Source organism: Carassius gibelio, chromosome A13, assembly GCF_023724105.1.
Source record: "Carassius gibelio isolate Cgi1373 ecotype wild population from Czech Republic chromosome A13, carGib1.2-hapl.c, whole genome shotgun sequence".
Classification (NCBI taxonomy): Eukaryota; Metazoa; Chordata; class Actinopteri; order Cypriniformes; family Cyprinidae; genus Carassius; species Carassius gibelio.
In genome coordinates, this window is record NC_068383.1 from 19511245 (window position 1) to 19534319 (window position 23075).

The following is a 23075-nucleotide window of genomic DNA, read 5'->3' on the forward strand; positions in this document are numbered from 1 at the left end:
TTCATCTCATCTAGAGTTATCGATATAAGCTGACTGTTCTCAGAGGAACATAATTTGCTGGATAGTATTTGCAAGCCCTGAATAATCAAGACTGAAGTTTTTAATGTCCATTTAAATTATGACAAATGCTGAAAGACGATTATTTCTGAAAAATAAATAAATGTAGCCTATGTAATTAATCACGATTTTCTGGTTATTTATTTATTTTTAATAATGCCACGAGAGACTATATATATATATATATATATAATTAATTTTCTTTATTATTATTATTATTTTGCATAGTCCTTGTAGCCTACTTTAAATGCACAGGGTAATTCTGCCCTCTACTGGTAAAATTATTAAATCCTGAATTTAACTCCTCGATGTGTGAGGCACCTACCTACTCACCACCACCATCGTAATATTTATATCCACACATTGAATTATTTATATGCATCTTTCCAAGATGTTTGTTTTCATACCTGTGAATTTCTGAGCGAACACGATTAACGTTCATGACTATACTTTAGAGAATAAGAGTCCTGCTGGTGTCTCTCCGCTAAAATCTTCCTGGGAAGATGATTTAAAAGCCCGCTGTCACACTGTGTTCTCGTTGAACTTGTTAAACTAAATAACGCTCATGTAACTTGCTGTCCTCAGCAGTTTGGCCTTGTTATGAAGAAATAGCCCGGCTGTTGGATGGCATCAGAAGCGAGCTGATCTGGGAGCAGTGTCGCTTCAGGGAAGAGAAGGAAGGAGGAATGGATGGACCCCATGATTCAGACACAGTGAGATAAGAAGAACCTCCTTAGTTATTAAAATCTTTTTTAAACACGGCAAATTACAAGTGACATAAATAAGAGGGTAGGCCTGTACAAGACATTCAGCTTTACTGACTTCTGGTTTTGCTATTAAAACAGTAATATCAATATAAAATTATTTCAGCATTGAGCAAATTAAAATACATATTATAGATCGTATACTTTAGTTTTACCTGGTAATATTTTTCCTTAAAATTGATTCTTTATTTTGAATAAGAAAAATAATATATTGTTACAATTTTATATTAAATTAAATGTTATTATTTTATGAAACTATAGATATTGAATACCAATTTTAATTACTTACATTTTTTCATCATGCATTTAATAAGGTTATTTTTATATTGCTCTTTCTCTGAAATATTTCCGACCTTGGCATAACAACAAAAAATTTATTTGTTCATTAATAAAATTGTATATTAAATTTTACATTATTTTAAATGTTTTTATAAAACTAGAAATATCCTATAAAATATTTACTAATTGTATTAACATTTTCATCATGTCATTTAATAATTTGATCCAGATATGCAGGTCTAATTATGATTATTATTTTTGCCCAGGTAATGTCGTTTTAGATATGAAAGCTTTATTCTGTAGATTGTAATGCTGTTTGACTGCGAGTCATGCCTGATCTGGTAGGAATAATTCTATGAATGTTATTAATATTCATCAGGGTGTTTTGAGTTTTGCTTCAGAAGTCAGCACTGATGATAACCAAAGGGGCTATTGAAGAAATACCAACCTAATTCAAGTTGAAATCTCTTTCAGGCAGAATTTACTTAGCATTTCATATGTGTGTTTGGCTCTGTACAGAGTAAACAAATAAGAAACACAAAGACAGCACCATCATTACCACTTTTCTCAAAAAGGAAGAGGCCAAAAATCATAATGGTTACAACAAAAGAAATGTGTATAGTTATGCATATATAAAAATAAGCTTAGTGTATTTATGCATAGGATGCAGCAAATATACATTTTTTTACTATAAAATTTAAATTTATGCCGAACATGATGACTACATCTAACAATTATGGCACATTATCCCCAGTATATGTATTTTTCTTAAAAAAAAAAACATAAGTGTAAAAACATGTTTGGCATTCAGATCTGTGCACAATACTCGGTCCAGAATTTTCTTGAATCAACTTGCAAACAAAGTATACTTGGAGAAAATGAATACATCAAATATATATGCACTCTTCCTGATATAAACATTAATTAATTAATCCACTGTTTTGAGTGTAGAAGGCACATTCAGATATGGTTTGCTACTCTAGAAAATAAAAATACATTAATAAAAGAGCATGAAATGTAACGTGCAGCATATATGTGACCCTGGAGCACAAAACCAGTCTTAAGTCACTGAGGTGTATTTGTAGCAATAGCCAAAAATACATTGTATGGGTCAAAATTATCGATTTTTCTTTATGCCAAAAATCTGAAGATATTTAGTAAATTTCCAACCGTAAATATATCAAAACTTAATTTTTGATTAGTAATATGTATAGCTAAGAACTTCGTTTGGACAACTTTAAAGGTGATTTTCGCATTATTTTGATTTTTTTGCAACCTCAGATTCCAGATTTTCAAATATTGTCCGATCGTAATAAACCATACATCAATGGGAAGCTTATTTATTGACACTTAAGACTGGTTTTGTGGTCCAGGGTCACATATGCACTTGACTACAGTAAAACATGCAAGTTAGTAATAGAGTGCAAACTAAACTAATGCATTAAATGTATAGGAATCGTGGTGTGGCTTCATGTCCTCTTAATGTCTGCGAGCATCTGTATCTTCTAATCACTTCCACCGCAGAGCTTCAGCAGTAGTTTCTTATAATCCCCAGAAGTGTCTCCCTGTAAATGCAAATGAGTTTGATTACAATTATTATTACAGTGCTGTGATTTCCATTTCTCTGGGTTGTTCCACAGATACTCACAGATATGGCTGTGTATAGAGATTTCCCATAGTTCTTCATGTATTCCTGACGAATGTCCATCATGTCCACTTCAGAGCGGGTCACCATGATGCGAATCAAAGTGCGGTCCTTGGTTCCTGCTCCCTGTGTATTTAAAACAGCTTATATTTGGATTTGAAACTTTGACGCATGTGATCTTATACACTAGAGCAGTGGTTCCCAAACTCTCAGAACAACTACTGCCTTTAATCAAATCAGAATTCAAGTAACACATGTTTCCTCAAATTATTTCAGCATTGAGCAAATTAACTCTCTTTTGAGTGTATTAGGACTGTGAGTTACATTATTCCATATTATAAAACGGTTCGTTCCATTCCTCGACTCTGATTGGTCAGCGTGTGTCTGTGTGGAAGCCTACAGTTTCCCAAGTGAGGAGGATATTACAGTATTTATTCGTTTTCTATTTAAGGTATGATTTTGTATTTCCATAAATGTATACTGTAATGACGCTTGCAAACTTGAATTGGTCCGTTTTAAAACTAAAAGATGGAAAAAAGACGTTTTCTCATGCTGAGAGATAAGCAGATATTATATGTGGTGTTACAACAATAAATGACACAGCGGATGATAAGAGCTCATATTCTCTGTTATTATTTAAGCTCCATTAGATGAGGCATGTTCGGAGCAATCTCTTGATGTTTACTGTTGCTGTCAGGAACTATTTTTTTAGCTTAAGGACAGCATTTAACGATCTTGCTTTAAATAAGTAGCAATTCAAATCATAAATTCTTGTTTTTAATATTTTTTTATAGCAATAAGGTAATCGAGGGTGTGCTGTATGGTGAATAAAACACGGCTGAAGCCAAAAGTAGGCACAGGCGGCCGTCACCATCTTGGAAGCACGTCACCACACGTCATTCCCGGATAATCAAAAATGAACAGAAAGGTGGGAGCTGGTTGCTGAAGCCACGCTCACCTAGCGCAACAGAGGTGACAGCAGCGGCAATCCACACGTCACTCAAATGACTGAGCCATAAATTATGCAGAAATTTAAGGCTTAAGATAATTTAAATGCATGAGTTATTAAAAACATCACCCCCTCACAGTTGTCATGAAGGACAATATTATCTATATAGCCCAAAATAATTTTTTGAACCAGGCTGTAAACATGTTTTTTTTCCTGCTGTCAAGTTGGCCATTTTAACATGGGGAGTCTATGGGACTGACTCCCTTTTGCAGCCAGCCTCAAGCGGCCAGTTGATGAATTACAGTTGAAGTCTCTTCTGTATGGGCTTGTGCCTAACAACATCCTTCAGCCGTGATTTATTTACGATAAAGCACAGCCTCGAGTACCTCGAGTATTGTTTGCTTAATATTACTGTAGTTACTGCAGTCCAATTCAAATACATTCTATTTTCTATTGCTCTAAACATTTCCAGAACTTAGCACAAGTACAAAAATGTATGTTCATTATTAACATTTCAACTACTTTTCCATGACTGGTACTTGAGAAAATTGTTCAACACTTAAGCTTGCATATTGCATTTCCAAATTAATAATGACCAAATAAGTCCTTGACATATAGAAATACTGTAAAATAAAACTCAAATTAAAAATAATATTTTATATATATTAGAATGTTTTTTGAATATTAAAAAAATTACAATTAAAACAATTAAACAATTATATCTAAATTAATATTAGTTAAAATATTTGTATATCACACACACACACATATATTAAAAGAAAAGTACCAATTCAAAACAAATGTATTCTAATAAAAAACATTTTAATAAAATAAAGAAATATATAAATACTATAATATAAAAATATATTTTTAATACTACAAATAAAAGATTGTACTGGCATACCACCTGGGGGCACTTTGTGTCCACAGTTTGAGAACCTCTGCTGTAGAGTAACATTTCTTAAAATGACTTCTAAACCATGGCTTTGTTAGTAATTAATCATGAATTAGCCTTCTCTGTTACTCTGTAGTCAGTCCAGCTCATCTGCACAAAGAAGAATGAGTCTCACCTTCATGGCCTTGTAGAGTCTCTCTGCAAAGTAGGCCGGTGTGTTCTTGATGCATTTCACTGCATACAGAAAAACATGTTCAGACTCACCGTACACCAATCACCCTGCAGCTAACAAGCCGAGAACAATAGAGCAAGCAAGATGAATCTTGAAAACAGAAAAATAAAAAGGAATGAAGACTGAATGAGAATTCATCGGAAAGTGAAAGTAATTTAATTGAGAAAAAACCTGACTGTTCATAACAGCAAACCGAGATAACACACCACATTATGAACATGTCAACCACTGAAAGGAAGTCATGCACTATGACACAGCAAGCACATCTGTCAGCTACGTTATGTGTTATGACTCTCACTGTGTGAAAAACACATCACCGCATATTTACCCTATGACAGCTTTACCGTTAAAGGGGCCGGCAGGATGGAGAGCAAGTTAAGAAATACAATTATGAGTGTTTGATGATTAGATTGGATGAAACGGTTCTAGATGGCAGATCGGACAGCTCACCGACAGCCAGCATGCCGCTCTCCAGATCTCCAGACATCTCCCTATCGATGCTCTTCTCAATGTCTCTGCCACACATGTGCTGATACTCCTGAAACACTGTCAACACAAACACACTGCATGTCTTCATATAAACACTGTGATCACAAACAAACAGCCGTTAATGAGAATATGAGAGCGCACTAATGAGCTTTAAAGCTTGTTATGTTACTTGATCACCAAATCAGCATAATAAAATAAGTAATGGCCTAAATACTGAAAATTCAGCTCTGCCATTACAGGAATAAATTACATTTAAAATAGAAAACAGTTATTTTAAATTGTAAAATTTCTGGCCACCCCATTTTGTTTTTACCCATTTATTATTTTGTACGTGTGAACACTCAATACACTACATTATACAGTTGATCTGAGCAGACGCAGCTAAACATGATTTTTTTCTGATTCAGTATAAATTCTTTACAAACCGTTTCTGAGATTTTGGTATTTCCTGATTCAATATATATGAGCTTTACAAGCAAGCTTATTACCAGGAAGGAAACAAGCAGCCTGGGGAGTGACATGACCTTCCTAAAAGGGACTTTGACTTGATAAAAGAAGACAATTGTTCGATCCTAAGGGCCATAACGTACCTGCTCTGAGGTGAGCTTTGCTCCGAGCGCACAGGATGGCATTGAACTTCGACTCATCTGTGCCAAGTTTATTTTCCCCTGCTTGATAGAGAGTCTGCAGCCGAACACAAATAAAAGCATAATACGGACTCTTCAAAGAATGAGAAACACTTGAATTTTTAGAAACATTTGAATAATTACCTGAGCATCCTGTTTGGCTAATGATATGTCCACATTCTCGCTCTCATCACGGTTACCCTTTGAGATAACAACACTGATATGACTTTCACATTTCTGCCATTCGCAATGTTTTTGTCCGTCAAAATATGAGCGTTTCACATCATCACATTGCCGTCATCGGTGTACCTGAGCAAGAGAGATCAGAAGTCTGCGGAAATGTCCAGATGTGTCTCCACTGATGAAGTCCTCCAGTGATTTCTTATTTTCTAAAACAGAAACACTGAGTGTTATACATCACAGTTCACCTTGCTTTAATGTCCAGCTTTAAAATGAAAAGGTGCATGAGAAATGCTTGATTAAGTGATAGGACGCACCAGCTTTGAAGACTTGATTGATCTCTCGGATCTCTGCATTAGAGCGCGAGGACAAGATTTCAATCAGACAGGCCTCATCCGTCCCTGCTCCCTGTGAATTAATCAACAGATTACATTGGTATTAATGGCATGTCTAAACATCTAATCAAATATACCACAAAGGAACAATTCACTCAAAATGTAAACCAGTTGTAGGTACATGAAAATTCTTCATATTCTCCCTTCATGTTTGTGTTTTTGTTGAAATATTTCTTTATTCTCAGAGAACAGTGCTACACATAAAAGTAATGATATATGCATCATTAAGAATTGAAACAGATGTTTATACACACACACACACACATGCACACGTTTATTCATATACCAAGGCTGAAAATACAGTACAAATGAATATTGCAAAATATTATTACAATTTAAATTAATTTTTCAATTGTAATATATTTTAACATTTTATTTTATTTTTGTGATGGCAAAGCTATATTTTCAGCAGCATTACTCCACAGTCTTCAGTGTCACATGAACCTTCAGAAATCATTCTAATATGATGATTTGCGGTTCAAGAAATATTTTATCATTATTATTATTATCAAAGTTGAAAACTGCTGTTTAATCGTTTTCTGGAAACCGTAATTATTATTATTTTTGCAGTATTCTTTGATGAATAGAAAGTTCAAAAGAACATTTATTTTATATAAGCAAAATCGTAACAATATAAATGCCTTTACTGTTATTTTTGATTATTTTAATGCATCCTTGCTGAATAAAACCATTCATTTGATTAATTTATTAATTAATTACTGACCCAAAACTTTTGAATGGTATATAAATATAACTAAGCTATAATTATAAATCCAGTATGTTTACATATTATATATTGCATCGGTTATCCATGTGAGGGTGCTAAGCTGCGCAATGTTTGACTGAATAATTTTTCATGCTTCATTTGTATTAATACTGTTAATAAAGTACTTTCACAAACCTTGATGGCCTCTTTGAGCTCATATGCATCAAACTGAGCAGGAGTCTTCAACATGGCCAGCACCAGATTCTCAAAGTTTCCTGAAAGCTCAGACTTCAGGTCCTTAATCAAATCCTGTACGCATTGAGTAACATGAGAATGATTAATGATGCTTTTCTTAACCTATAACAAAATCTATATCTTAGCTGCATTTAGTTTTTTTCTGTATTAAGGATTTATGATCTATATGCCAGTGTTGACACAATTATCTTGTCATATTTATCTTTTAGTCTTCCTCCTTTAGGAAAATGGACATAAATGTTGATTTCTAATCTTGTACTCTCTCTAGAATGAGACAGTTTCCACCAACTAACACCACCCGCCTAGCACATCATGGTTCACAGCTTTAAAGAAAAGCAATTAGCTGTTAAAATAAAGCCTGGTCTCAACCTGAGGGGCAGCTGGGGTATATCTCCTGCACAGCAAATATCTCATAAGTTCTAATGCTCTCCCTTTACCTTTCCATACGCAGTCTTGTATGACACACAGAGTGGCACACGCTGCTTGTTGGAGCGACTTCCGAGTAAATTAATGATGGCTTGTTCATCTGTGCCTGTTGAAACATGTTCATGCATATTAGCAGCCTGCTATGTAGCAGCAAATGCATTAGGAGTCATTTTCTGGAGTAGTAAACACAGGAGTCATTTTCTTGAGTCCATGCTCCATTTCAGTCTAAAACAAGGCATCAGTTTTAAACATCTGTCATCTGTATCACAAAGGGGTCAAACTTAGATTAATAATAGATAAACACCAAAGAACAAAAAGAACACAACGCCTTTTAACCCTGAGGGAGAACGAGTGACGCTGCTTTCTAAGAATCAGAGTAAATGGAAAATGAACATGAAGAGTAACCCACCAAAGCCTTTCATGGCCTTCCTGAGGACTTCCGCATCTCTCAGAGGATCAGCTCCAGGGAAGTCTTGGATGGTCCCTCTGAATCCACGCTACAAACATTTAGGACACAAATATATACTCAGGCTTTTTGCAGGTTTTATGAAGGTAAACATTTATTTTTTTAAAGACCAAGTAAAGAAAATGTAAGGATTAAACTGAATGTAACATAATTCATATGTTCTCTATATGTAAAAACAATGTGTACAAAATGTAGCTTAACTAGAATAAGGAAATATATATACTAATATGGATTAAAACAAGAAAAAGAAAAATCTTACATCATTGAAAGGTATTTCTTGTTTTAAGCATAAACTCACTTCATTTTGCTCCTCCAGTAAATTAATATTTTTAATTCAGTCTTAGTCTTAGTCCTGTGTCTAAGTTACATCTTAGTTTTTATCATATATAGTCAACTTGCCCTGTTTTAGTCAAATTTTAGTCGACAAAATGCCTGAACATTTTCGTCATACTGTATAATGGTTAAAATGATGAAAAATATATATTATTTTGCTCCATTTTAATTGCATAATTGTTGTCATTTGGGAAATTTATTTATTTATTTTTACATTTCATCAGCAGTTGCCTTTTCACCAATAAGCACAAATCAATAGAATATTGTCTTGTTGTATGCATGGATTATTTTACCTCATCTAGTGTACAGATTTATAACAGGATATCAATTAGAGGGTAAATAAACACCAAAGACACACTTGCCCTGTCTGCGTTATGAAAACTGGTGTAAAAAAACCTACTCTCAAATATTATAACAGAGAAAATTCTAATAGTAATTCCAATCATTCCAAAAGCATTAAGTTTGCAGTAAGTGATTTCTGAGAAACTCTGTTAAAGTGGACCGGACCGAGCACCAAAACACCCCTGTAGCCAGTAACAATTATGGGGCGTGTCCAGCAGTGACGGGGGAGGTGCCTACGTTGAATAGCATGTTTTTGAAATTTGGGGGTGGAGGCAAGATATGGGTGTGATTCTTTTGGCTAGGGGTGTGTTTGTTTTTTGTGATTTCAAATATCAACAGCATTTCTCAGATATCGCTCACTGCATCTTTAAGGTTTGTCTTAAAAAACAGCAAAAAAACTTTTTTGCCACACAAAGGTTGTGCGAGTAACGTTACAATCCGCAACCACTATCACAAACAATAAAGTCGAGATCCATGACAGAGCACAGGCTGGCTGAATATAGCTTTCATTTAAGCAGAATACCTCAAATAGAGATCGCTGAACTCCAGCTTACTTGTACAGTAGGCCTACTGTATGCCGTTGTTTTCAGATCAAGGCACCTCTGCAGAGAGAGTGCGTGTGAATGGTTGCCAGATTGTATAAAGCAAAAAGCTGGCAAGAGTACATATCCGTTTAACAGAAAAGCTCTGATTGGGGGATTTGAGATCTTGATATCTGGCAATCAAAATAGAGTCTTGTACAGCAGTCTGAAATGTTTTGGCTCCACGTTTTTTCAACAAAAATAAAAAAGGTTTTGGTCAACTTTTGTTCTTTGAACTACATTTTAGTCTCATTTTAGATATTGCATGTTCATTTAGGCTCAGTTATTGTTTCATAACCTTATTATTGTGTTGTCATTGTCTCGTTTCTTAAAGGGAAACCTTGTTGACGAACATTTTGTGTCAGTTTTCATTAACAAAATTAATGCTAATTGGAAAACAAGACAAAAGTACTAAAGGAAGTTCATTATTTGCAGTGCATTCAACATTTAATAGCAGATTTCTGCTCCAATTTGAGAGCTTTTAAGGCCTTTATTTGTGAAAAGATGAATTAAGACTTTTAAAGACCTTTTAAAGACCCTAAGAAGCCCTGTATACTGCAACAGATTTGCATAATAATAAAAAATTGTTAAGAGTTAATTACATTGATAGCTGGAACAGCAGGTGCAGCTCCTCCGTAACCTCCTCCATATGCGGGCATGGACGGGTTGGGTGAGGGTGCTTTGGGATAGCTAGGCATGGACGGAGTGGGTGCTGGGGCGTTTGGGAAGCCTGGCATCTGCTGACCCGGGGTTGGGCCTCCAGGGTAACCCATTCCCGGACCTTGGGGCATACCTCCTCCTGGCTGAGGGTACATGCCATAGGGCTGGTTAGGGGAGGGGGCTGGTGGGCCCCCAGGCTGGGGGCCAGGATAGCCACCAGGCACTTGAGGGAACATGGATGGATTTGGGGTAAATCCACTATTGGCGGCAAACTGATTTACCTGCGATGGAAATTTTGAGGGGGCGAAAAAAGCAAAAAGCATGATAGCGAGCATGACAATTAGGACAGTAGAGTAGAATTAGCAGGAAATGTAACATATACAGCCATGAAATTACAATACTGAAGGACAAAGAAATGATTAAGGCCAGGACAGGGAGATAAGGAAGTCGGTGAACAAGTGTGCATTCATGGAGGGGTTTGTTTAGATAGTGTGGCTTTGCACTAAAACATTTCTGTTGACTTAAGCTACATGCTTCATATTGCACACGGTTGTCACAGAGACACTGTTTTTGACACGTTGGAAGAGTTTCCACATTCCCCGGTTTTCTCTTGCTGACCCTGCATGAAGAAGTACTGTGGAGGAGTAATGAAACCAGTCCTTTTAGTCTAGCTAAAGCATCATACTGCTAAAATATTTCCCTGAAAAGTAGCGGTCAACCAATGTGTTTTTTAAATGGCTGATACTAACACCTAAACCAGCAGAAAGCAAGGTGGTCAGTTCATTACTTTTCTAGTCTTTAGGAGTTTATTAAACTTTTGGGCACTTTTATGCGCCTGAGGGCAGCATAAATTTCATATTATAACACAAAAAAGTCATTTTCTGGAGTAGTAAACACAGGAGTCATTTTCTTGAGTCCATGCTTGAGTCCATTAATATGAGTCCATTAATATGTCCATTTCTATCCATTTATTAGGTTTCCCTTGTGAAAAAGAAATGTATCACATATGCACCTGTAGTGTACTTCAAATCTTTAAGGTATATATTTTTAGACTGCACTTAATAATATGTTTTAACATTTTTCTTTAAAGCACAATGTTCTTAATCCTAAAGAATAACGAATTCATTGATTATAATTTAAACTTTAGTGTGTTATTCCATTTTACATTTAAGTTAATATATTTTAAATGCACTAAACTGCAACGTCATTACAAACGTACAATATAATACTTTAATATAATAAGCCCTACTTAAGTGGGACATTTCTTTTAATTGTAATTAACATGCAGTTAAATTGCTGAAAACATTACATTCAGTGTGCACTTAAGTATATTCTTTTAAAATTATATATTTTTATTTTTAATTATGCATAGTGTATTTCCATTTCACAAAGATAGATCCCTAGAAGAGAAACCTCTTCAATGAATTAATTAATCCCCCCAAAAAGTATTCTACATTTCTAATGATAGTTCTTATTCATGCAGCTCTATAACTAAATCATCACTGTGTTCTTATTGGTGCTTTGAGGTTTTGTCTTAGTACCAGTGTAATATGTTTAGCTAATTACACCTGATGTGTATAATTTTTTATGTACATCATATAATCTTTTGTGTATAATATTGCCCTTGCTGCAGTAGTTCAATGGATCCACACTTGTTCAAATTTCCTCTGATGTGTAAATTTGATTACGGAGCAAACTCTAAAGAAGCTTGTGCATCAGTAGATTGAATAGGGTCAAATTTGTTGGTCAAAGCACATTCTGATTATAAGAGATCAATGCCATGGTCACAGGAGAACAGTTTTGTAAAAAGCTGATAAAAGGAAGGATTTGATGGGGTTTTAGCCGAGGTTGTGCATTTCATGCTGAATGGAATCAAATTACCCGCATCTGTTGACAAATCGAGTCCAACACACTTTATTATAGAACTTACCATTGCTGGGAGATTTGATGCATTGAATCCAGGATTCGGCAAATTATCCAAGCCAATAGGAGCACCGGGAGCACCCCAACCTCCTGCAAATACATGCATTTAAAACAAGCAAATTTGTAAACCAAAACCTAAAACCCCAACACCAATTATGACTGAACAATATCAGTGCACTTCACAGTTGAAATGAAATCAAAACCAACCTTATATACCCCCCTCCTATGTAATCTCCATTCTGCTATATAACATATCTTAACCATTCTGGCCTATTTTTCACAATGATTACTGCTGTTGTCTTACTGACTATCTTTTCTCACGTGTCAGATTACAGAAATAAAATGTGCTGGGCCTGGGAGCATCATTTCCAGTTGTCTTCAAAACACAGTGTGTATATAGGGGACAATCAGGACACAATTTTTATCAGATGACAGGCTGATAATAATATAGATATCAACTTTTGATCATTGTTCTGTGCAGTACCCCGAGGGCCCTACATCCTCTCTAACTATATGAAAAAAATTTTTTTTGATGTGATAAGATAAAACAGAAACACTCTGTTGAATCCAGAGCAGCAGGTTTTGTAATAGTAATAAGACGTGCCAGGTAACATTGCACTGACATTGCACATTAATTATTAAGCTCTTTTTGCTAGGTGTTTCCTTTATTTGTAAGTCTAAGGACTTGTATTTTTGGTTCGTTTTCATGGAACAGACTGGGAAGCTGACCTGTCATGTGACATGCTGAAATCCACCTAAAACTATTTTAAACAGCACTAGTTTTTGCACTTTTAGTAAGATCCCTTTAATGAACTGCAAGTCCATGTAAATGCCATACATATGAACTGGTGAAAACATACATAAATAAATAAATAAACACACACACACACTTCAAAAGTCAGTAACATCTTACTTGGGTTTTTGAAAAAAAGTATCTTATGCTCACCAAATACTTCACTTATGTGATTAAAAATAAAGTAAAAACAGTAATATTGTAAAATATTATTAAAATGTAATTCTTCATAAATCCATCTAATATACTGATCTGTTGGCCAAGAAACAGTTCTTATTATAATCATGATTTAAAAAAAAGCTGTGCTCCTTAATAATTTGGTGTAAATGCTGACACTTTTTCAAGATTCTTTGATTAATAGAACATTCATGAGAACATCATTTATTCAAAATAGAACACTATAAGTGTTTATTCGTTTATGCATCCTTGCTGAAATAAATATTCTGGCATAGGCCATATTCATATAATTTTGTATAATTGGGATTTCTTTTTTGGGATTATCTGAGATCTGAACAGAAAAAAACAAAACAAAAAAAAAGTTTATTTTTGAACCGTCAGATATTTGTAGGATTTTAATTTTTTTATATACAATGTGTGTGATCTTCAAATATGAATACATTCATGTCTGCTAACCCTTTTTAAGCCAACAGAGCTTCTAGCAAACAATGTGACATTCACAGAGTACTGTAGTACATAGTGAATGAGTGAATGAGTGAGTTGTTTTCAATGCACTACACCAATGGGTACAATACCTCTGGTGTTTATGTCCTCTCATGCGCCTATGAGTTCAGCACCGCAGTATGATCATGATAGACATGAACAGAGGCAAACTGACAGCTTTTGTATGAGAAGGTGTCTGGACATTGTGTTGACGCTTACATAACTACTAACACAACTGATGTAAATACACCGGATATTAGCTTCCCTGTTAGAACAGATCAGATTTCATTGCTAGCAAACTGACAGCGCAGACAGACAGTGCTAAAGAATAGATCTGAAAACCGATGAATCCTGCCTTAGAGTTTTGAACATTGTGATAATTAAAATAATGCTTATAAGTAAAACAAAGCAAGGTCAAAAGTGCTAGCATGTATACACACCAAACAGCACATTTTGGTGTGGCAAAATAGCTAAAGCAATCCGATTATGGAAAATGTGTGACCAACTAGTCAACAAGCCATTGGTTTCCAGAACATTCATATGCGTCCGTTCAGTAATGTAATCCATATGACCTCTGGTGCAAAATAAGAGCCTTCAAATAAATGAGTGTATGTCAGTGCAAGACAATGTTAGAAACTAGCTAGCATTTCTAGCTAACTATACATTTAGTCACTCACTCACTTTTTTCCGCTGGCTCCACCTAAATATTCCACATTACCGTGTCAACATCACTATTCATCACTGTTCAGTGAAAGCCACAAAACAAAGTCAGTTTGTCCACTGAGTCTAATGTCTAAAATAAAACCTTCATAAACATTTCCAATACAAACTGCATAGAGCATGAGGTAAGGCAGGACAATGCACACTTATGGAAATCATTTACCAGATAACACCCTGCCCTGGCTCACCTGAAGGCACAGAAGGATATGACCCGGGCTGGCCAGGATAGGCACCTGGCTGGGACGGGTAAGCTCCAGGTTGGGGAGGGTATCCACCTGCCTGTGGGGGGTACATCCCAGGCTGAGGAGGGTAACCTCCTGCAGCTGGAGGATAAGCCCCGGGTTGGGGTGGGTATCCACCGGCCTGGGGAGGATAACCGGACTGGGGAGGATAGCCTGGATAACTCATTGTCCTGCCTGAAATTGAAAAAAGTAAGGGTTGTATTTAGCAAAATTGTGTAATGAGTTAACCGTCACAAGCCTGGATTGCAGAGACAGAAATGTAAAATATGATTTCAACATTTAGTTTGGTTGGGCACTGTAATTTTTTGAACAAACGCTAATGCATCAGGTGCTTCCAGTTCATCTGAAGTCAATGCAACGATCGAGTCAAAACAAGTGAAATAGTGATTGTTTTTTTTTTCAAGTGGCTAAATGGGACTATAGAGTAATACACTTTTACAGCCATGTGTTTATACACAATGAAACTATTCTAACTCAATCTTTCCAACTTGTACTATAGATTTAAAATAGAGATGGAAAGGGTTGTTGAAAGCTTAGTGATGGTGATGCTGAAGTCATACGAACATGGTGTGGTTTGTTTATAACCTAAATTTAGCTTTAACTTCTGCTGATTGTATTCCATTATTCACAAAGTTTGTGAAGAATTTTTTTGATGAACAAAATGTGTAAGGATCACAAAACAAAATCAAACGCTTTTTTTTTTTTTTTAAACCAACCATTAACGGCAGTCAGTGTGTCTCACATATGGTTCAAACCATGGAAACACATTACATAAAACAAATTCAAGACAGCTATAGCAACCTACTCATATTCAGGAAGTAAAAGTAATTTTTACCATAGGGAAATGTATTTTTTTGTGATAACACATTAAACTAATGTAAGACTGCCCATGAGCTCTGAGGGTTTTACACTTAACAGTATGAAATAAAAATCATTTTCAAAATGCCAGACTTCTCAAATGAACTCCGCCTATTTTCCTACAACACCTTTCAATCCCACCAATCAACAAATAAAAAGGTTGAACAGCTGGCAGCAAATGTTGAGCTCTATGGAAGTGTCATGCTCTGTTGTCTTTGCTAAATAACTAATTATTAAGGTAATGCAGAAAGACAATGTTATCTGCAGTAGGGTTAGAAAATGTAATACATAGGCTATAAATATGGATTACATGATAGGAGCAGATAAGATACAAAAAAGAAAACAGGGCTTTTATAATACTGCTCATTGACCTTTGAAGCATTGCCTCAGAGAGATGTCCATATTTTGTGAACTTACAAATAAACAGCTATATATATATATTATTTAGCCTGATTTCATGCTCTATATGTGGTCACTGGTCATGGAAACTAATACTGATGTATCTGAAAGTAAAATACACTCTGCATACAATCTTATCATCTTTACTTAGTGTGGGGACGGTTCGCCACAGCACCCCACCTGCCATAAAACACATTACATGAACAGAGGAAAGGAGTAGTACACACAGACTTTTAGAGATGAACTCGGTTGATAAAAAGCTCCACAACCCCAACATATGATGCTATCTAAACACTCAGACTTTCCAAACTTATCTATTGATGAATAAGATGTCGATTTCAGACTGGCCTCCGATGGGCCTCTATACAATCATGCATTGCTCAGGGCAGAAAAAAGGGCTTTTGTTAGGCCTACTTTTTAAGAATGTGAATGTACTACACTAGAATATCAAAACAGCTCTATCCACCAACAGTTAGTCTCTCAACAGGCCTTGACTACACACTCAAAACCATCACAACACCAACACCTGGAGAAGTGTCTCACCTCATATACATTGTGTGTGTGTGTGTGTGTGTGTGTGTGTGTGTGTGAGAGTGTGAGAGAGAGAGAGAGAGAGAGAGAGAGAGAGAGAATAATACACAATACTATATTATGCAAAACACTATATTATGTAAATGTAAAAATTAACTATATAGTGAAGTGTACAGTTCAGTAAACTTTAATTTTGCATATTGTTCTCTCTCTTATATATATAAATAACTATTAAATATGATAAGTAAAACTATTTACTTAGCATAGAATAATATGTTATACTCCACACTGTATACATTATTTTAACAAAAACATCTAAACTTGCATTTTATCCCAGAGAACAGTTACCGTCTCGGTTTTCCTATGGCAAATGTATAAAAGACCAAGTGTTCAGTCACAATAAAACAGTCTTTCTCTCCGTAACCATTACTTTATCACAGAACTGAACTGTGCTGATCCTTAAATGTGCGAAGTGAAGACCAGCGACAAAAGTACAAATGGACATTTAATGCACAGCATTATGGGTGGAGCTGTAAAAATGCTTGCTGGAAGAAGGCTTGGTGAACTTAAAATAACGCAGCCGTGTTCTTACGAGAATTAGAGAGCAGAAAGCGCATAAACGTCACAGCGCACTCAACAGCTTTATTACTCTTTTAATAGTTTCAAACATCAAACAGAGCGCATGTATATTGTAAAAGGGTATATGTTACTTACGGTTTACGCTACGGCCCGTCAGTCACTTCCTATGTCCAGAGTGCCTCTGCGCTGCGCTCGAGCGCGAGACACGCTACGTAATATTTAATGAGGTGGGTGGGACTCATTCTTTCCATGACTGTGCCACTCCAAACAATGTTTAACTAAATACTAAACATGTGACTCTTTCATACACTATGACTCACGTTGTTTGGTAATAAAGGAATGACTATTGTAATCTTTCCATAAGTCCGTCAAATATATGACCCAACCTATTGTGGGGTGTAGTTACAGTTTAAAAGAGCAGCTGTATGAAATGCGTTGTAGTCTCTTTAAAATCTCAGTTTCTTGTAGGTTGTGTGTTTTGCTGATGCTGCTGTTTTAATATTAATACTTAATACAATGGATATGTTGTTTTTCTGGCACAAGTCACAAGTTTGACCAAGCAGAAAACACCCTAAACCCGGCCACGCCCATCTGTGCGTGCATAATATGACGTCCGTTTACGCGTGTGTTTAGGAAAACTCCAGTTGTTGTTTAATGTTGAAAGTGTGTGTGTGTGTGTGTGTGTGTTTAAACTCTATTACTGAGAATACATGGCACATTTTTAATTGAGGGTTCTCTCGTGGGGTTTCTTAAAGAGTGCAGAGCTGGTTTTCTGAGAAAAAGAAAATAACTTGTCCTTTGTAGATACAGTATTAAATATGGAAACGACGAAGAAGAATTTAGGTTTGATTAATAGTACTTGATTAATGGTATTTGTTGTTGTTTACTAGTTAAATATTTACACAAATATAGATTTTTTAAGTCTCCAAATTATTTTGGTACAATATCTAAAAAGCTGTCAAATAATAAGAACAAAAAATAAGATAAATATAATTTATTATAATGTTTTGTATACTCTTGTTTGATAAGGCTGTTTTTGTGATTTTAGCCTGTCGGGAAATTTTTCAATGTGTGTGTGTGTATACGAAGTGGCTAACCTGAACTACAAACATAATGAAGTAAAAAAGCCGAGAACTTTTTCCTCAATATGACTCCAGAATTTCACAATAGCACATCAATTCACTTTTAGAGCCTGTGATGCAAGATTTATTTCACTATCATGGTTTAACTTATTATTAGTTAAAATAATGACTACATTTTGACAGACCACATTCATGCATGATAATTACATTGAGGAAATGTTCCATAAAAGAAAATGTGTACTTCCTCAAATATTCACAGCAGTGATGCAAGGCTAACAGAATCTGATGTCTAAGAAAAGGCTATATTTCATAAAATGTGGAAATGGTGGATTTTTTTTAGCTACTATGCCAAAATACTGTAGAATGTTTACAAGACACAAAAATGTAACATATTTCATATTGAATTAGAAAAAAGCCTAAAGTCTGTTCAAAGTGTATGATATATTTACAGTACATTTAAATTCATTTGTTTGTTTAAAATCAAAGAAAATGGCAAAATAATTCTAAGGTTTTTCAGTAGATTCTGATATTCGTGGAATAACACAGGCCCCTATGGATAAGAAGAGGACAGCAGTTGTGTTCTTTGCTTACTGGTGAGCCAAGTAAACACAAAAAGTCACCTAAGAACAAGAGCAGAGGAGAAAAGAAAAGAAAAGTAATTTTTACATTCTGGAAATATAATCTCCATCTTCTTGTAAAAGCAATCAAAGGAAGAAAACATGAATAAGGAGTTTTGTTTCTACAGAACTTTCCACTTTTGCATTCAGAAACAGACCGAAGGGGTCCCTGGGTGCAAGTGGCTGATTTCTAATCAACTCCAATGACCCAATCACCTTAAACAAAACATCAAGAAAAGGGGCATGTGCATTTGTTTAAAACCTGGCTGATTATGACTGTCTATAACATCAGCTGCCCTACTGCTCTACTAACCTTAAACTGTGTTTCTCCTATTCTCAATTGAGACCAGCCATCCTTTGGAAATGCCTCCTGTCCTGAGATGACCTGATTTGCCCTAAAACACTGAATGAGCTGCTTCATGTCATGCAGTGTTCCTTCATTCACACTATCATGTCTAACAAACCAAATATAACAAAACATGCCAAAATAATGAATACAATATATATGTAGAGTATTGGCTGACATGAAGACATCATTAAGGTAAATTGCTTGCCATTATAGGGATGTATACAGACAGATGTAATAACTGACATACAGTACAAAGGCAGAGCTACAATATATAATGTGTATAATTTCCCGATAATGTTGTCTCTTAGCATGCTACGAATACTCTAAAGGTTTCCTACTTTTTCTTGTCGTAAAAATGGCCCATTTGTAAATTCTATGGGTCTGGCTTCCAGTCTCATCTGCGTCCACTCCATCCAGCTATTTATAGCTGAACAAAACAGTTCATATGCTGCTTGATATTGAAAGTTGGTGTGTCCTATCATATTATTTTAACGTATTATCTTAACTATGAACACATTGGTTTGTAGTCAAAACAGTTTTACTGTTTACTGCACGTTATTCTCCTCGTTATTTACCTATAGCGGCTAATGAATCCAAAGTCTCACCCATAAGCTCACTTCCATGTTGAAGAAAATGGTGGCTACCTTAACTAAACTGTCCATTGCCCTGGTGCTGAATTGGTTGATATTGATAGCTCGAGAATCGATTATTCACTCTATGCAGGGGAGAAAGTAAGAAAGTGGCGTTCTTTATAAAAAAAATAAAAAAAAAGCTCTTCAGAAATAGTTACAAATTTGCATTTGTCAGGGCTCATAGAATCTTATAAAAAAATAATCCACATTGCAAACTAAATCCAACCCTGGATATTTTATTCAATTGCCCAAACGTAACATGCCTCAACACTGGCAGTATGCCTTCACTGGCATCATAATATATTCAACATAGTGTCTTCATTTACTCAAACATTTCTTTTTTTAAAATATTTTATTATCTTTGGCTTTTTTGCCTTTATTGTGATAGGACAGTATGTTGACAGGAAGTGTGTGTGTGGGGGGGAGGTGGGGGTGATTATTAACATAATCAATCCAAATCCAAATGCTGTATTTTACCTTTTGCCCAAAATTTCATATCATGCAGGAATTCAGGTCTTTGTCTTATAAAACGACAAGGTTTTCCTAGAAACTCATAAAGCTTCTCCACAATCCACTGTCTGTACCTTACACCAAAACAGATTCATTTGAAGCTACAGCAATATTCATATTACTGTGGATTAGCTTCAAACACATTAAACTGTTTATAAATTTTTAGCTCAACAATGTTTAAATGCACAATGCAATGATATAAAATATATAGAAGATACTCGTGTTTTATCTTCATAACCTGTCACCACAAACTTTGTTTTGGGATGTTCGTAGATCTGAATTTGTTAGACTGGTCTCCAAGGGAACAGAGACTTCCTGCATGCCTGAGACCGGAGAGAATACATTACTTGACCATTTTATTGGAGAGAATACATTATTTTAGCTTAACACTGAATACATTATAATATATTACTAAAGAATAAATATCATTAATAATCTGAACTTTGACCACATAATGACAGACATGAACAAAAACAAAAACAAAAAAACAAAGCTATTTTTTTCTTGTAAAATAAAAATGTGGTTTGTTTTATAGTATCTTTCACATCCACAAGGGTGCCATGATATCGTCTAATGTCCTTGAACAATGGCACTTCAGCAGTACTTGAAAAGGCCCTTTCTACTAAGTATTTAGGCTTTTAAAAGGTGTATTTTATTTACATAAATCTGATGAGATGTCTGTAGTTGTGTTGTGCTTTGATGCACTCTCACCTGAGACCTGCAGCTGCAGTGTGTTAGAGGCCAGAGAGATGACAGGACGGATGAGACACAGATATGGCTCGCTTTTTTGGCTCAAACAAACTCTTTTTCATTCACAACCATCCACAGATGGTCATACAAAAAACCCTGTGGTCCCAGTGGTCACTCTGTCACCTGCTAGGTCACTCACAACAACAGAATACTTGCCATGAAAACTGGTCAACCTGCTTTTCATTGTCAAAACAGAGAAGGATGACCAAACAGCTTTCTGCAGGATGCACATGATTTGACAGGGTAGATGAAGAGATTTGTTAATTTATGGCTATTGGCATTGTTTTTCTTTCCTTCTTTTGACACACGTCTTCAGATTGTGTTATTCTCTCAGGTGAAGGAGTCCATTCTCATGCCCTAGTAGGCCATTTGGTTTTAATGGTAGTTCATAAGATGGTGCAGACAAAAAAATGCATGCAAAAAAACATTATTGTATAATATGATTCTCGCAATATAATATAATATAGTATAATATTGTATAGTGCATTTAACAGACGCTTTTATTCAGGCTAACATTTTTTACCTAACATGTGTTCCCCGGGAATCGAACCCACAACCTTGCGCTGCTAATGCAATGCTCTACCAATTGAGCCACAGGAACACAAAACACAAAACAATTCACAACAAGTCCTCAAAACTAGAAATATATCCAAAAGACACACGCATGGATCCTGTGGCCTTGAAGGAAACCTTTATTAACAATTATTTCAAAGTCCTTTTATTTATTACTTTCAATTTCTGTCTGTCTGTCCAATTATCTATCTATCTATCTATCTATCTATCTATCTATCTATCTATCTATCTATCTATCTATCTATCTATCTATCTATCTATCTATCTATCTATCTATCTATCTATCTATCTATCTATCTATCCAATATACTGTTTATAAATATACTTCTTTTAACAGGTTATTAAAATTAATTTGAAGACAACATGGCAGCTCCTGACTTACCGGAGAATACTCTACTGTTCGTTTGACAGTCCAGCAGGTTAAAGTTGAGGATCGCACCCTGTTCAGCAATATTCTTGAAGTCATTATCACAGTAGATCTGTTCCATTGCTATAACACAGACATGAGAAAACAATGTAGGTGTAGCGAGCTAATCCAAATGTGTGAAGCTGAAAGTTCATCATACTGCCTGGTTTTTCTCAAGACTTCAGTGGCCTCATTCCTCACCAGCAATGCTCCGAGTCCAGTCGGGAAGCCGAACATTTTGTAGAAAGATATCGGCACAGAATCAGCGGGATATTGTCTTAGAATCCAGAGGTGAGCAGCTTACAAAACAGGCAGCGTCCAGGAGAACAAACCATCGACGTGGTGCTCGCATGCTGGATAGAGCTGCTGAGATTGAATTCCCTTCACATAGCTCAGAGGATACTTTCTGCCTGAGAAGTTACTTTGGGCAGAATAACAGAAAAGATGAGGTGCAGAGCTCTCCTCCTCTCCATTTGTGTGTGTCGGGGGTGTTCTCGCACTTCGTGAGGCAGAAGAGAAACTGTGACATCTCCCTGGAGTGCGGTCACACGGCGAATGCCCACCACAGAGGTGTGGCTGTCAGTGAGGTCGCAGAACTGACTTACCGGCCCCTCACTGGACACGGTCTTCCAGGAGAAAGTGTCCGCCAGTACATTCAGTGCTGCAGTACTTTTTGTCATTTTTATAGTTTTTATTTTTATATCTTATACATTTATTTTATATTAATTATTTTAAGATTTATATTTAGCTTGAATTTAATTAATTTTAGTACTTCAGCTTTTTTATTTCATTTAGTTGTCAAAGCAGCTGTGTGTCCAACTCTTTCCTATTTGTATTATATTGCTCTTGGATCAATGTATACTGTATATGCATTATTATTATTAATAATACATTTAAATGACAATAAATATTTCTATGCTATGACTCACTGAAAGATCAGATGATGTGAAAGTGCTTACCTGTACCTGACACTTTCCACAGTGTCATACGTCAGTCTACTGCTGGGATTGTGACTGTGAGGATTGCCTGACAAAGAAAGTATGCTACGATTTAGAGCAAATTGATATTTTTTATATTATTAAGTTGTGCATTCAACAATGCATATGAAGGAACTCACCATAAACATTCCTAGATATATTAAGATAAAATCCTTTAATCTGAGATGTTGTCC

At 35.6% G+C, this 23075-nt stretch overlaps 1 protein-coding gene and 1 pseudogene across 3 annotated transcripts; both read right to left on the reverse strand.

Annotated features, from left to right (window-relative positions):
- Positions 1-1564: 1564 nt before the first annotated feature.
- On the reverse strand, positions 1565-17257 carry LOC128026421 (annexin A11-like). Of its 3 annotated transcripts, none has more exons than XM_052613547.1 (15): positions 17121-17257; positions 14565-14792; positions 12211-12293; positions 10223-10561; positions 8308-8395; positions 7910-8004; positions 7413-7526; positions 6434-6524; positions 6246-6325; positions 6081-6137; positions 5901-5994; positions 5272-5367; positions 4765-4823; positions 2749-2871; positions 1565-2665 (listed from the first exon to the last, which is right to left on the reverse strand). In XM_052613547.1, exons 2-15 carry the CDS (start codon positions 14782-14784, stop codon positions 2606-2608), a joined length of 1599 nt encoding a protein of 532 aa, XP_052469507.1. In that variant the 5' UTR covers positions 14785-14792; positions 17121-17257; the 3' UTR covers positions 1565-2605. The 3 variants fall into 3 exon arrangements, with proteins under 3 accessions (XP_052469507.1, XP_052469509.1, XP_052469508.1); XM_052613549.1 differs by having other exon boundaries at positions 10223-10423; positions 14565-14788; positions 17121-17192; XM_052613548.1 differs by having other exon boundaries at positions 14565-14788; positions 17121-17192.
- A 4588-nt stretch (positions 17258-21845) lies between these two features.
- Positions 21846-22712, reverse strand: LOC128026611 (molybdenum cofactor sulfurase-like; annotated as a pseudogene).
- Positions 22713-23075: the final 363 nt, after the last annotated feature.

Coding starts and splice junctions, on each gene's coding strand:
- LOC128026421 (XM_052613547.1), bottom strand. CDS start 14,784: ATGAGTTATCCAGGCTATCCTCCCCAGTCCGGTTATCCTCCCCAGGCC. Junction 8,396..10,222: donor CTGCTGTTCCAGCTATCAAT/GTAATTAACTCT, acceptor AAATGTTTGTAG/CGTGGATTCAGAGGGACCAT. Junction 2,666..2,748: donor CTCTATACACAGCCATATCT/GTGAGTATCTGT, acceptor TTGCATTTACAG/GGAGACACTTCTGGGGATTA.